Genomic DNA, 15,376 nt, shown 5'->3' on the forward strand with positions numbered 1-15,376 from the left:
CAAGGCAAGGCAGGTAAGGGATTAATTGAATACATGTATGTTGGGGTTTAGGATTGCGGGGTGATGAGAGATTTAATTTGAATGGCAAAAAGGAAGATTTGTTGGTGAAATTTGAATGTTGATTTATAGCTAATAGTTCTTCTATCTGATTTTTACATATTTGTGCACTAATAAAATCTTGTTAATATCAATGTTGGTTACTTGTGTTGACAGGAAAAGCCACAATTAATTCACATGGTTGAATTTCAATGTAAGGATGGATATCCAATGCATCATATGGATGAAGTTTCAGTTGAATCAATAGATGGAACACAAATTACACATCTCAAGATCAATGATGGTACTATCTATCTAAATGTTACATATTTTTGTTAGTTGTTGCTTTGGGTTTGTTACTCAGATACTCAAACTTTCTTATATTATTATTTAAAGTTTGTTATTATTACTTAAACTTATGTAATATGATTATAAAGGTTCATATTTATGGCTTCTATTTGTTATGTGAGATTTAAAGTATGTTATTTATAGATTTTATTTTTTTATTTGGCAGACAATATTTGTTGGTTTGTTTGTTATGCATGGATTATATATATGAATGTTATTGCATGCAAAATTATCAATTTTAATATTACTAATCTTTTCAATATAAACAGGATTTAAAGCGAGAGTATTTGAAACACCGAATGATGCTTTCATGTCCTACACCAATTATGCACATTTGAAAGGCTTTTCGGTGCGAATAAACTATCAAAAAAAAGGAGAAGGTGATCAAATTTTTTATATACAGTACAGTTGCAATAAGGCAGGATTCAAGTCTTCATCAACAAAACAAGCATCTAGCCAAAGAAATATACCTGTTACTCGAACTGGATGTCCCGCAAAGATAAAATTGCAGTATAATAAAGAAGATGACACATATGTTGTCACGCATTTTGAGGATGAGCATAATCATGCTATGCACTATTCTAAACATAAGCATTTGCTGAAGTTAAATAGGAAAATTGAGGAATGACATAAGCTAATAGCTCAAATAAATGAGGATGTGGGTTTACCATTAAGGGCTTCATATGATATGATGCAACGGGCAGCTGGGTCATCAAAGTTAGTGGACTTTACTAAATTGGACTTGAAAAATTATTTACGTACAAGAAGAAGTAGCATATTAGAGCATGGTAAGACTAATTTATTTATTTTTGTTATGTAATATATTTATTTTATTGGTTAATGCTTTGAATTTTTATTAATAGGTGAGGCTGATGCAATTTTGAAGTAGTTTAGTCAACAATCTCTTCCGAAGCCATATTTCTATTATGAATATGCATTGGACAATGAGGAAAAAATTACAAACATATTTTGGTATGATGTTCAAATGAGAATGGACTATTCAATATTTGGAGATTCGGTTACATTTGACACCACGTATGGGACAAATAAAAGCTACAGGCCTTTAGGTTATATCTTTAACATGTGCTTATTTTCATTCACTTTACTATTTTATATAACAATTATACTGATTTTCTTTGGTCAATTCAGCTGTGTTTGTTGGATTCAACCACCATTGCAAAAGTTGTATATTTGGAGCTGCACTTCTATTGAATGAAATACAATTATCATTTGAATGGTTATTCAATACCTTTATTAAATGCATGGGGAACAAGTATCCAAAAACAATTTTTACTGACCAAGATAGAGTAATATCTTCAGCCATAGCTCAGACAATGCCATGCACGTATCATACACTTTGCACTTGGCATATATTGGAGAATGCTAAAAAAACTTGAGTAAAGCATACACAAGGTAATATTTATGATCGTTTTAGATATATATTTCAATGTTATCAAGTTTGTTGTCTGATAATATTACATAGTAGATATGACATCATGTTATATACTAACACTATATTTTTTGCTTAATTGTAGTTTTGCAAGGTTTTTCCACAAGCTAATATATTGTGTCAACAATGAGCAAGAGTTTGATCTTGAATGGTCTTTAATGCTATCAGCATGCTTTCCAAATGGGGCTCATAAATGGATATCTTCAATACATACACTAAGGCATAAATGGTGTTCTGCATGGATGATGCAACAATTCACAGCAGGAATGAGAACTACCCAACTTAGTGAATCAGTAAATGGGATTGTAAAAAAGTATTTGCAACCGGACCACAATTTACTACAATTTTTCAGTCATTTTGAAAGGGTGGTTGATAGCCGAAGAAATGAAAAAGCGCTGCATGACTTCTATGCTTGTGACCGTCAACAGGCAACAAATTTTTCATACAATAAGATGGTTACATCAGTTGCTGTTTGTTACACACCATCAGTGTTCAAGATCTTTTATGACGAGTACAACAAATCTTTTGCATATATTACAAAAGTTGTGACAAATGCAGATTTTCAAACTGATGTTCAGCACTATGTTGTCCAGAAAACAAATTCAGATCAATATGAAGATAAGGTGCATAATGTCATCGTGGACTTTGGTCAACAACTAATACATTGTGACTGCAATATGTTCATCAATATAGGAATCTTATGCTGCCATGCATTAAGAGTGATGGATGTTAATAATGTTATGGGTTTGGAAAGTTTTGGGTTATCCCAAACCATTATATCTTGAAAGATGGACTAAAGATGCAAAGAAAGATGTTTGCTTAGATTTATCAATTTCTGATCATCAAAGTGAGGGAGAGGATTATAATGTAAGATACAAAAATTTGTGTTTGATGATGGTAAGTACAGCTGGAACAATAAGTAAGGAGAAGAAATTGTATGATAATTTTGTCTATGAGTTCCACCGAATGGTAAAAAATGTTGTCCAATCAACAAATAACACCATCAATTATGTTGATCAAGTGATTACAGAAGATGGTTTGGAAAAGAGAAAAAGAATTAGTAATGCAGTTTCTTCGAAAGGCAGAAAGAGGTTAGTGTCAATATCAAAACAAGCTCGAGACATAAAAAAAAGGCTAAATTGAAGAAACTGAATGGATCCACAAGTGGCACGAAAGAGTTAGAGTTGTTTCTATCCAGTGAAAACAAAAATTGAGTGTTTGTATGTATAAATAGAAGTGCATTTGATTTTATATTTTTTACTTTATTTTATATATATATGAAAAATAATTATGTTTAACAATTTTTTGATATTTTTATAGGTTTGCATCTTCGTAGGAGTGATGAGGAGGTGGAAGATGCTGTTTATATGTGGCAGACTTATTTGACTGAATGAATGAATGAATGATTGTGGGTTATAAAGGTTTGTTTTGTGTTTGTTAATTGATAATTTAAATATTCTAAATACTTATAAAGGTTTGTTATTTGTGGCTTGGATAGAATTTATTTGCAAGACTATGAAGAAGTTGATGACTTGAAGCAGTGGGAGAAGCCAATTTGATATTCACTCAAATATGCATCACTAAATATAAATGGAAGTATATTTGATGTTTATGCTTTTGTCTTTATTTTACTTCTTTAATATTTTAAAAGTTATTATGATTGATAATTTGATGTTGTTTTTTTTTTTTTACAGGATTGGACCTTCATATTTCTTGGGTTTGATGCGTACAATGGGTTTAGAATTTAGAAATAAATGATTTTTAAAAATCTGTTATGAATCTTTCTGTTTTGTTTTTTTTTTTGGTTCCATCTTATGGTTTTTCTTTACAGTTTCATAACCTTATTTGTGAATATAATATCTGGTTATCCTTTCAGTTCTTGATTTTTTTACTTTGATTTGTGAATAAAAACATAAGTTTTATGTATACTTGGAGTGATTTATGTTTCTTTTTTTTTAAAAAAAAGTTTTACTCGATTTTGATTGTTGTTGTGTTCATCTTGGATCTAGATAACTAAATGGTGCAAATTTGAAAAGGTGCATTGTCTGAATATTCAAAGTTACAAAGAAATTTGTAACTTTGTTATTTGTTATTTTCTATTCAATATTTTGTTACGAATCGAGGATCATGAAGGGACCAGGAAGGAGAGCTCCTGAGAACTGATCAAAGAGTGGTTCAGATTACAGATAAGCAGCAACATATAGTAGTTCCAACAGCAGCATCCAGGGACTAGCCAAGAGGCAGGATTTGAGGCTCCTCCTTGGCTGCCCTAAGTTATGTTGTTCAGTTTGTTATCATGCCAAAATCTATGCATTGCAGTTGTTAATATGTACTCTGAAGCTATGTTTATTGTTGCAAGATTATTCATGGTGAAAGCAGCTACTTGATCCACACTGTTATTTAATTCAATTCACTTTTTGGTAATGTGAATTGGATTTGAGTTCTTTGGTTTGGTGTAGGGTAAAAAATAAACCATTTGTAGTTTCGAAAACTAGCAGCTGATTGGTTTATTTGATCTTCACCGTGTTTGAAGTTCTGAAAGAATTTGATTGAAGCTTTGTGGGGGTAATTGATTTGTGAGGTGTGGAGTCCAGCCATGCTTGCATCTCCTGCGATGAAGATTTCTCATCGTTATTTGGTAATTTGGGACAGACTTAACCTGCATTTATTTTGAGTTGTGTAATAATAACAAAACAGCGGCGACCCTTTCAATTTGTTGGCTGTAATTTTTTTACAGATTAATGGACTTTACGGTCTGCTCGATGTGGACTACGATGGGCGAATCAGCAAGAACTACTTATTCTCGTGACTGAGAAGATACCCGCTTCTTGTAGCTCTCTTCACTCCTAAATTACTGTCGGAGTTTGGAAAGCGGGATTCGATTGTTGGAAAAGGATGATGATCTTACTCTATTTAATAAGGCACAAAACAAGGAAATGGGGAGTTTCTTGCTTCAGCAGAACGACAATTTTGATGATATTTTCTGTAAAGCCTCACAATTTATGATCTTTTTTGAACTTAATTGCTTTATGTGTGCTTTGTGTGTTGCTTAAGTTTCTGGTGCATGTCTTGTTTTTTTTATTCACACATTTGAACCTGTTCTTGTGGAGAAGGAAATCAATATATAAAATATATATATATGATGGCAGATGTTGCCGAAAATGTGGTCCCTCGAGCTCGTCGTCGCTGGAAATATATATATATACAAATATTGTCTTGCCTTAACCATTAAACAACATAAAAATCAAAATTAATATGTGGGGTTTAGATTGTTATCAACATTTCCTTCCATGTTACCAACATAAGAAATTACAAGCTACAAACTAGGACACACACACAACAAGGTTTGAATTTCTTCGTGCGACTAACTCCCGGGAGTGAATGAGATCTAAAGCAACAGTGGATGAGGTATCTAATCCGAATCCATCTTTGCCACCCAATTCATGTAAGAATCGCCGCTTGCCCGAGAACCTATCCTCGGTGCCCCGAATTTATTTTCAACCTGTCGAAGAAGAGTCAAATTATTGCACAATTTAAACTTAAGGTTGATCGAGACCAGAGCTTACGATGCACGAACCTGAGATATAATAACAAGCCCCCTGTGAAGCAAACAGATTTCACCTATTAACACGCTGACTGATCTTGCACCCTTGACGGTGACGACAACACCGTCGGCTAATATCACTTTCTTCATCACACCAGCGTCGACATCATTCTGTGGACAATTTTCTAAATTAGAAATATCATCAGTCTACATTATCAGATCATAATACTGAAAAAGAGTAATTGGCACAATGTACAGTTTGATAAGAAGGATCAAGAACAGATCATTGAAGAAGTTGCTGATTGTTGTTTAAAAATTTGGTGTTTTTGATTTCCGTTTGTAGAAGTCTAACTTCAAAGTTGATTCACAATACGAACTGTAGAAAATTTGATTCCATTTTGCAGAAAATAGAAGGATTAGCAGAGAGAAGAAACTTACAGGTAAGGAGATTCTCATGTCCTTGGCATCTTGAATCCAAAGCTCCATAGGACCTGCCAATTGAAAAGGTGCAAGAACAGACATCTGATCATCTACTTGTTTTCTCTCTACCAATCCATTTTTATTGCTTTGCTTGATAGGATCCTCTGTTTGGAAAATAGGCAAATCGACATACTCCCAACGCTTTATATCTTCCCGGAGCTTGAATGGCATGACTTTGTTATCAATCTCAACATCAAATTCATATGCTGCTGATTTCCCCACCTGAGCATCTCTCAAATCGAAGCCTGATATCTTAAAATCATTTGTTTGCAATCGTAATCCCTTCACAATCGCTTCCTTCAGATCCTTTAAACGCAGACATACAGAACAACATATTAAAATCCAGTTCAGATTAAAACCTAGGGTGGAGCAGCATTCATCGCGCATAAACACCAAAAATTGATACGTTATAAGATCTTCCCTTCATAGGAATTCAATAGCGCTGTGAAATTAACAAACAAAATCCCCAAAATTAGCAAACAGATTTTCACCTATTAATACGCTGACGATTTTCTGTAGAAACTACTCCATTTCCGCCTATTCTCCATTGCCTCGAACACATTCAAGCAATCCTGGTTTATTGGCAATCAGCAATCACGATCTGATGAAAGGCTGGTTGTTCTGCTGCTAATGCTGCCACAACTTTCTCATCACCATCATATGCGTTCTCAGCAATTCTTTCTTCAGTTGCGGCTCCATCAGGCACATTCTCAGTTACACACCATCCCAAATTACAATATATCAATTTATAATAATAGTAATACAATATATCACAATTAGAAACAACTAATACAACTTGTCCACTTAAAAAATAACCAGTATAAACTACAAAAGGTTGAAAATTCGTCTAAATATATTCTCTTTACAGTTTCGTTTCCTCACATGTTTATTTTGTTCATTGTAAATTCTTAACTTGTCCAATTGATTAGATTTCTTTTCATTAGCATCTTGCAAAAGTAACTCGCACATACCTTTGCTCTTTTTGCATTCAAGAACGGGTATCTGGCTGTGGGATATTACTAGGAAAAACAACTTCAAAACTTCCTTTGCACCTGTAATACGCAACAAGGATTGGTATTTCGTTATAAAAAATTCTTAAGAAAAATATATTCAAGACTTCCATTCCTACCTGTCATTAGCTGAATGATGTCGAACAATGGTCCTAAAATAATACCACAACACTTTCATTGTTGGTTTGTCTGTAATCCAACCTTCTTTGGGGTTAAGTGAATTGAAATACCAAATTTTATGTCTTGGTATATCAATACAAAAGAGCACCCAATATTCATGTCGGCAGTAAGGGAAGAAAAACTAAAAAAATCAATAAATAAACAAAAATAAGCCATTGAAGATCAACCAAAATAAAAAAAGTCACTTTCAGATCAATGAATGACACTTCAGCACCATATCTAAGTAACATAAACTAGTTTTGTTAACGAAATAACATATCAACAACAAACCAAACTATCGGATAACAAAGCTGTTAGGTCAAATATCAAATTATACAACATTTTCCACAATTTCAGATTAATGAATGACATCTCAACATCATATTTTAGTAATGCAAACTAGTTCTGTTAACAAAGTAACTTATCGACAACAAACCAATACTTTCAAATAACAAAACTATTATATCAAATGTCAAATAACAAAACATTCTATATAAAATAAATACAATCTCGTTTACTTACATAATCAGCTGAAAATGCACACTTCCAATTTTTTCCAAGATAATTTTTTTTGAAGTACGGAGTCCATGATGAAATGATTGCCTCTTTATCCGGCACTGGACGTTTATTTTGTACTTCATGTAGTGTAATTGACTGTTGATAATTAAAATATAAATATGTCAATAAAAAGAAACATATAGTAATATAAATTATAAATATATCAAACTAAATAATTCATACCGCCAATATACTTGGAAAGAAAAAACGAGTCGTTGGCTTCTTATCTGTGTTTGCCCTTTCAAATTTTCTCCGATTAAGAAAATGAGCATAACAATCAATTTCAGTGTCTATAATATATCGCTCTGGTGCTAAGCTTTGTATTTCTTCGATCCGCATGTAGCTATTTCCATCATATACAATTGTTTAGTAAGATGACAAGCTTTTTGGACACTTTTAACAGCAAGATAATATGGTGATCTAAACACCCTTGAAGCAATAAATTGCCTTTGCTGCCTTGTGTCGATTGGCGATTCAACACCCTAAACAAAAAATAATAAGAATAATAATAAATATCATTGCATAATGAAAAAATATATATTATAAACATGCAAAATCACATACAATGTAGTCTTCTTCATCAAAGTTTTGATTCTTAAATTGAAGTCTAAGTTGCTCTTCAGTAGCACTAAATGGACCAAGAGTAGCAGCTACAACATCCTCTTGACATTCATTGTATGTCTAGAAAAAAAGAAAACTGTTATGAAAAACATTCTAAAATATACTACAAAGTAGTGCAATCATATATAATGCATCACCTTTTCATTTTCGAGTGTAGGATCAACAATGTTTTTTTCACCAGACGATTGACTCAACCCCAATGAAAAACTTGGTCCAGCAAAATTCTAGAAAATAAACAATACATAATATCAACAAACAATATTTACATAATAACAAAATACAACCTTATATTTGTTCATTTACCATATTGTTCATAGGAATCTCCATGTCACCCATTGAAGATAGAACAACAGTTTTTTCGCAAGGAATCTACAAATATATTGGATGGTCAGTAATTATTATTCCACATAACAGACTTCTTGTTCCATATAACAAACCTAAAAATACAACTAATAATAATATCAAAACTAATAAACAAATATCACAAATCAGATAACAAATTATATTTACACAATAACAAAATACAACAAAAAATTATATTTTCTCATTTACCATATCCATAGGAATCTCCATATCATCTGTTGAATATAGAATATACAACAAATGATTTTGGAGCAAATGATCGTTCTTAAATATCATAGTTTCAAAAAATAGTGCATAATATACCTTATCGGACATCAAATAATAGTATCTCAGCCCTAATTAATAAATTTTAATTATATAAAAAAAAACCTAAATATCATATAACGAACTTATTATTCCATATAACAGACTTATTGTTCCACATAACAAACCTAAAAATACAACTAATAACAATATCAAAACTAATAAACAAATATCACAAATTAGATAACAAAACCTCATTGTGGGTTGAACTATCTGTATCAGTGGATGCCTCATCAACTGTAGCTTTGCAAGGAGTCTACAAATTAAATATTATCAATATATAAAAAATCAGTAAGTATATAAAAAAATAAATAATATAATATCAAATTTCATTCAATATAAATTACCTTTTCCGCATGATCATCTTTTTGTTGATTTTTCTTAGCCAATGCTTCATTCTCCAATATACCAGCAACAAGAGAATACAATTCATCCTCAGTTTCTACAATCTCTTGTCTAACAGCTAAAAGTTCCTCATTTAATTCATTTGCTTCACATTTTAAGGTATCCAACTTCAAAATCAATGCTTCTTTCTTGCGCTCATAGGCTTGTTTTGAATTTTCCACATTATCCCATGAGTGAAAAACACTTTCATTTTCCTTAAAAATAAAAATAATATATTAGTTCTTAACATAGTAGAACCCCTATCTTTTAATTTTCTACTACAAAAATATATACTTAGACTTCATATGACAGAGAAAAAACAATAATGTTTTCTACACAAAATCAGCTCAAATAAACTTCAGGTATTAAATGTAAGGAATCAAAAAACCTTCTACTCTTACATGCTGGGAAACAAGATGCCTATTTAGATATACCATTTGGAATTTTACAAGTCCATCACCGTATATATAATATGTAACATATACTTTACAATATAATATGTAACACATACCTTATTTTCCTCAGCTAATTTATTTTGAGTTTCATTTGGAAGCTCCCCAAAACGTTGAGTCACATCAGCCAAGCGTATGTGTCTCTTAAAAGAGCAAGTAAAGCTCCTAGTCCCCAAATTTTTACGATCGATTAGATCGTAAAATAAATGCTGAAAATAACAAAAAGATTAGAGAAAAATACAAAAATATGTATGTACATACTATATTTACACATTTCAAACACTTACCATAAGACAATGCATATCTCCTGTCGGTCTACAAGTCGGTTTTTTGTTATCCACCAATTTACACTTAAAATTATGAATTGAATAAACTAATTTGTCTTTTATAATAGCAGCCCCAATTATATCTTAAAGCATCCTCAGGAGATACAAGGAACCTCAAGAATTGATTATTGATACATGGAGATGTTGATGGAATTAATAACATCGACAAAGAATATAGGACATAAAATCTCCAAAAGTCAACAGGACGGTGCAATCTAGAAGATTGTAATATCTCTGATAACCAACAATTTTGGACTACCGTCGAATTTCTTGTATCAAGCTCAAAGCATTGGCTAATTTCATGAATTTCACTATAATAGTTTGAAGGCTTTCCTAAAGATATGATACTTTTACCAATCCATGCGGAAGTCCATATACTCGAGCAACTTCATCATCGGTAATATGCCATTCCGTCCCATCTAAGAAAACAAAATACTTTTTCTCGGTGTCCCAATTTCTCATCAACTGAAGCAGTGGCTTACTATTTTTTTTCCTAACATATATAAGACCCTCAAAACACGACTTCTCAATATAGGATCTAAACACTTCCTTATTTTCAGAATCTAGCAGCTTATTCAATTTTGCTATTTTACTCGGGATGGAATACATCTGAACATGTTTAGCCATTTCTCCCCTGTAAAAATACAAAATTAAACATTACACAATCAATAGAAATATATCACAATTCAAAAAATACAATACCATTATGTATGTGGCTTTTCACTACCATTAAGATGAAATTGTAAAGCTAGAAATGAAATAAGATGAAGTACTTAAGTGAGAAATAAGAAAGTTAGATCTCAGTGCCGAGAAAACCAGGTAAGCTGTGAACTTAAACTTTGCAAAATAGTATACTGTTGTTACAAGGCCGAATTTCATGTTTTAATTTACATGGATTGCGTGAGGAACAAATAGTCGTGGAACTTTGAAATTGGATTTGCTTAACTTGCTACTTGTTATGCCGAGATACTAATTTTCAAGCTGCACTTGAAATTGTTTGATTCTTGGAACTCTGTTTTTCTCGGTTTTTTATTTCTTGCTTCAACTATTCCCCGAGAATAGCAGCAGAGACCCACCCCAGCTGCCCAACAACGAAGAAAAGCTGAGGCTTGGTAGTCAAGCCTGGCCTGGTCTTGTTCAACTACAGCCGAGAGAATCATTTCATGATTTTATGGCCCCAGCACCCTACCAAGGACAATCGTTCGCCAGACAGAGGATGATGCTCGCAAGAGCTGCACGGGGGCCATAAAATCATGAAATGCTTCTCTCGGCTGTAGTTGAACAAGACCAGGCCAGGCTTGACTATCGAGCCTTAGCTTTTCTTTGTTGTTGGGCAGCTGGGGTGGGTCTCCGCTGCTATTCTCTGGGAATAGCTGAAGCAAGAAATAACAAACCGAGAAAAACAAAGTTTCAACAATCAAACAATTTCAAGTGCAGCTCGAAAATTACTATCTCGGCATAACAAGTAGCAAGTTAAGCAAATCCAATTTCAAAGTTCCACGACTATTTGTTCCTCGCGCAATCCATGTAAATTAAAACGTGAAATTCGGCCTTGTAACAGTATACTATTTTGCAAAGTTTTAGTTCACAGCGTACCTGAAAGTATGTGTTCCTGGAAGTGTTGTCTGATGCTGGCTCAGATTCTATGATTGATTTCCCCTTGTCTACAATAGCAACAATTGATTTTCCCTTGTTGAGTTGTTGTCGCGACAGCATCATCATCCTGTTTTTTATGATGAGTTTTTAATCTAATAATTAGTTGGTTTTCAATCCCATCAAATGCTTGGATAAAAACACCAATCAAAACATCAATGATGAATATCAGTAATCAGTATTACTGCTAAGAACACAAAAATATGCACAAAACATGAATCTTGAACAGCAAAAATTTCTGACTAATTGTCCATCATTGAACGATACCAGTACCACCCAATAGTAATGTCCAGTATCAAAATTGAATACTTAATGAACGCTACCTGAATAATGAACCTGTATCCATACACCATACACCCGAATACCAACTTCTTGCAACACAACAAACTAACTACATTTTTACTTTCTTGTAGATGTCTTTTGTTGTCATGAATTCATAAAGATGTGCAGACTCCAGTTAGCTTTGCAATGAACTCACATCACATGCTGCTACCATTAGTCCTGTCATGTTATATGCAGTTTCCCCAACTACCTATGTCCCATGCTCCTCTGTTTCTGGTGTTATCTTAAATGGATTTGTACTCAAACCAACCCAGTAATGGGAAACCCAACGCTCCGATGCCCTAATTCATCAATGGGTTGAACTTATACACACACATATCATATGTAACCACATATACGACTTCTTGTATCACACTACACGTAAAAGAAGACCAAAAATAAAAAGGAAAAAAGGCATCCCTTCTACATTATAGCTCCAACAACCCTAACGTAAAAATACGCAGCTATACTCGCTACTTCTTCCCTAAAGATACATTATACAAACTTAGTTTGCAAATTTTCTTAAGATTGAAACACATTAGAAAACACAATAAACACATTATACAAATTACACAACCTGAGTTTGAGTGAGAAATCTGAATCGAAGTGTTGGAGTTCGCTGCAAAAAGATTCTGAATCAAATGTCTATGGCACAAAACAAGATTAGATTGAGAGTTTGATGTTGGATTTGCACCAGAGAACTCGCCGGTGGTTGACAGAATCTGAATGACGAGAGAATCGCTCGATTCAGCGCAGGGCAAGAATCAATTCAGCAAAGAAGAAAGCAATTTAATGAAAAGACAAAAATACCCTTGATTAATTACGGTCGTCAGATTATAATGAATGGTGAAGATTTCATTCAGCATTGCTGAATTATGTTATACCATCAGCACATGATCCTTCCCCTTATTCTAATGGAAAAGAGGTTACCATTAATTATTGGAGGTCTTCACTTATCTTATACAAACTTATATATCAGTTGGCAAGTAAAATTATTACATCCTTTGTTTTTCACATGTTGGCTACAATTTTATAAATATAAATGCTATAAAAGATTGTTTTCCTATGTTCCTAGGTGATATTGACATGTACCTAGAGATTTCAATATGAAATCGGAAGCCTTTTAAGAAAGAAGACATATTCTTGTACCAATGCACAAAGTGATTTTAAATCCACACCATAAGTGCAATGCATACTCTTGCCTTTCCTTTTCCAGTTATTAGATGATCACATGTAATAAACTCATTATTTCTTATAGCAACCGGTCTGTACTTCAGCGGACGAAAGGCAACTCTTGGAATCTTCTAAAATAGCTCAAGGTAAGGGAAAACTTGAAGAAGCTATCAGCTATGGAACAAAGGTAATTCACAGGCAATGTTGAAAATCCTTGCAAGATTTCTGTTATGAATGTCATTCTTATTGTAATTTCTTAAGAAAATGTTGTTTCCTTCTTTTTCGTAAGGTTGTTGCCCAACAATGTTACGATAAAAGAACAAAATAAAATTTTTTTCGAAAGTACCCTTTTGTTATCAATGGGTTGGATGATTACTACTTCCTCATAATGTCAGGCCTTTTCAATGAATGGGTGATGATTTTGTATGTAATACCAGATATTTCATAATCACGTTTACGAATTAATTCACAAGTACCATGTAAGGGGACCTTTGTCTATTATTAAAAAACATCTGTCTGATTTGGGATTGTTTTGCTGATCATTTGCACGTGTTAGTTTGGTTGAATGAAAACAAAATATTTACGACACGGCTAGATGGTTGTCTTACTTTAAGATTTGGGATGTTTATGCACAATTTATGTATCCAACTTGAAAGTGAAATTAATAGCATGGAAGAGAAGCTGAGATCCATGGAAAACCACATTGAACAGAAGGTGTGGAGCAGGCTACATATAATAATACTCGAATTTTATTTATCTATTCTCAGTAAATAGATTATTTGAATGTTTTGTGTCTGGTTGATGCAGAGCCTTGACATCAAGAAACAATTGATGAGAAGAAGGAAGCTCATGGAATAAAAGGACAAAAAGGCGTTGGAAAGTCATACGAACTCTAAAGGCTAGGACACAGCTTGTTGAACCCATTTGGAAGCGAGGTGATGGCATATTCTTATATATAAATATATATATGTTTGAGGGGATGGGATCACTTGTCCAACATCCACTCCCTGTCCTTCCTATCCATCCAATGAAGAGACTACACATGGGTTTATTATGTTTCTTTTTATTCTTTCTGAAAATTGAAATTTGATGTTGAAGAGAAATTGCAAACTGGTCCCTGGAGCCCTCACCAACATCATTTTCATCTTCCCCTGAAGCAGCAGAGCCCGTATTCATCGTCTTTCTTCCTCGACTTCAACCTTCATCGGCCACCTTCTAGAACTGCCGCCATTGACCAAGAAGCAATTTCGTCCCATCATCGTCTTCGCCGGTATCAGCCGACTTAGGGCTAAATGCTGGTTGTGTTTCTATGGGTGAAGCAACAGAAGAAGCTTGAGCAGACAAATGCCACAACAAATAAGCAAATAAATCCGATTCTAGAAAATACTACTATGTTGATTACAAAAATTATAGAATAAAACTAATAATAGCTTCAAAATCATGCCCCACCACCTCCATCATTTTCAGGCTCTGCAACAACTTTGCATTTGGAATTATGACACCACATCTATTGTAAATCTTACACAATTCTAATTACTAAACTCAAGTCCAAAATTCAATCATACAAAATTTACAAAATAAAAATTCAAATTACAACACAAACCAACAAAAGCCTCCCAAAATTTATTGTTTTTTAAAAAAGGAAAACCCGTAAATTAGCCTTAATTTGATAGATACTTGAGGTGCAAGTACGGAGGGTGACAATGATTTGATGAAGACGATGATGAGAAAAATTGCTTCTTGGTCGGCGGCGGCAGCTTTGGAAGGTGGCCGATGAAGGTTGAAGCCGAGAAACAAAATCCGATTAACGCGGCGGGCTCTGGGGAAGATGGAAATGACGAGGAGGCATCCAACCATCCAGGGGGACCTTTTTGTAATTTTTCTACAACTTCAGATTTTAATTTTAAAAAATAAATAAATAAATAACAAATCCACGTGTACAACCTTCATTGGGTGGACAGGAAGGACAAGGGCAAATATCGGACAGGTGATCCTATGCCATGTTGAAGGTATGCGAAACTTGCACATGGTATCAGAACCTAAGCTAGGTCTCGAGTTCGAGTCCCACTATCCACAAACGGGAGTCGCAACATGCCCCCTTAGGTGCAAGTAGAGGTATGTGAAACTTGCACATGCATATGCGCACAAATGGGGTCGGGAATTCGAGACCTAGCCAAGCTCTATACCATGTCGGA

General features: G+C 33.6%; 1 protein-coding gene and 1 long non-coding RNA gene across 2 annotated transcripts; both read right to left on the reverse strand.

The window, feature by feature from the left end:
- Positions 1-5,246: 5,246 nt before the first annotated feature.
- Positions 5,247-6,994, reverse strand: LOC127248112 (uncharacterized). Its single transcript, XM_051270296.1, has 7 exons — positions 6,988-6,994; positions 6,830-6,910; positions 6,457-6,539; positions 5,969-6,164; positions 5,817-5,899; positions 5,412-5,549; positions 5,247-5,336 (listed from the first exon to the last, which is right to left on the reverse strand). Exons 1-7 carry the CDS (start codon positions 6,992-6,994, stop codon positions 5,247-5,249), a joined length of 678 nt encoding a protein of 225 aa, XP_051126253.1.
- A 1,036-nt stretch (positions 6,995-8,030) lies between these two features.
- Positions 8,031-8,412, reverse strand: LOC127247105 (uncharacterized). Its single transcript, XR_007837809.1, has 3 exons — positions 8,344-8,412; positions 8,150-8,266; positions 8,031-8,067 (listed from the first exon to the last, which is right to left on the reverse strand). It is a non-coding gene; the product is annotated as an uncharacterized LOC127247105 (long non-coding RNA).
- Positions 8,413-15,376: the final 6,964 nt, after the last annotated feature.

Source organism: Andrographis paniculata, unplaced genomic scaffold, assembly GCF_009805555.1.
Source record: "Andrographis paniculata isolate CXL003 unplaced genomic scaffold, ASM980555v1 Contig32END, whole genome shotgun sequence".
Lineage (NCBI taxonomy): Eukaryota > Viridiplantae > Streptophyta > Magnoliopsida > Lamiales > Acanthaceae > Andrographis > Andrographis paniculata.

Bases quoted from the DNA above. Each gene is read 5' to 3' on its own strand.
- LOC127248112 (XM_051270296.1), bottom strand. The intron at 6,165-6,456 runs GTGATTGCTGAT...CTGCGTTTAAAG, and splicing joins AACCAGCCTTTCATCAGATC to GATCTGAAGGAAGCGATTGT. The intron at 5,550-5,816 runs GTAAGTTTCTTC...AATTGTCCACAG, and splicing joins ACATGAGAATCTCCTTACCT to AATGATGTCGACGCTGGTGT.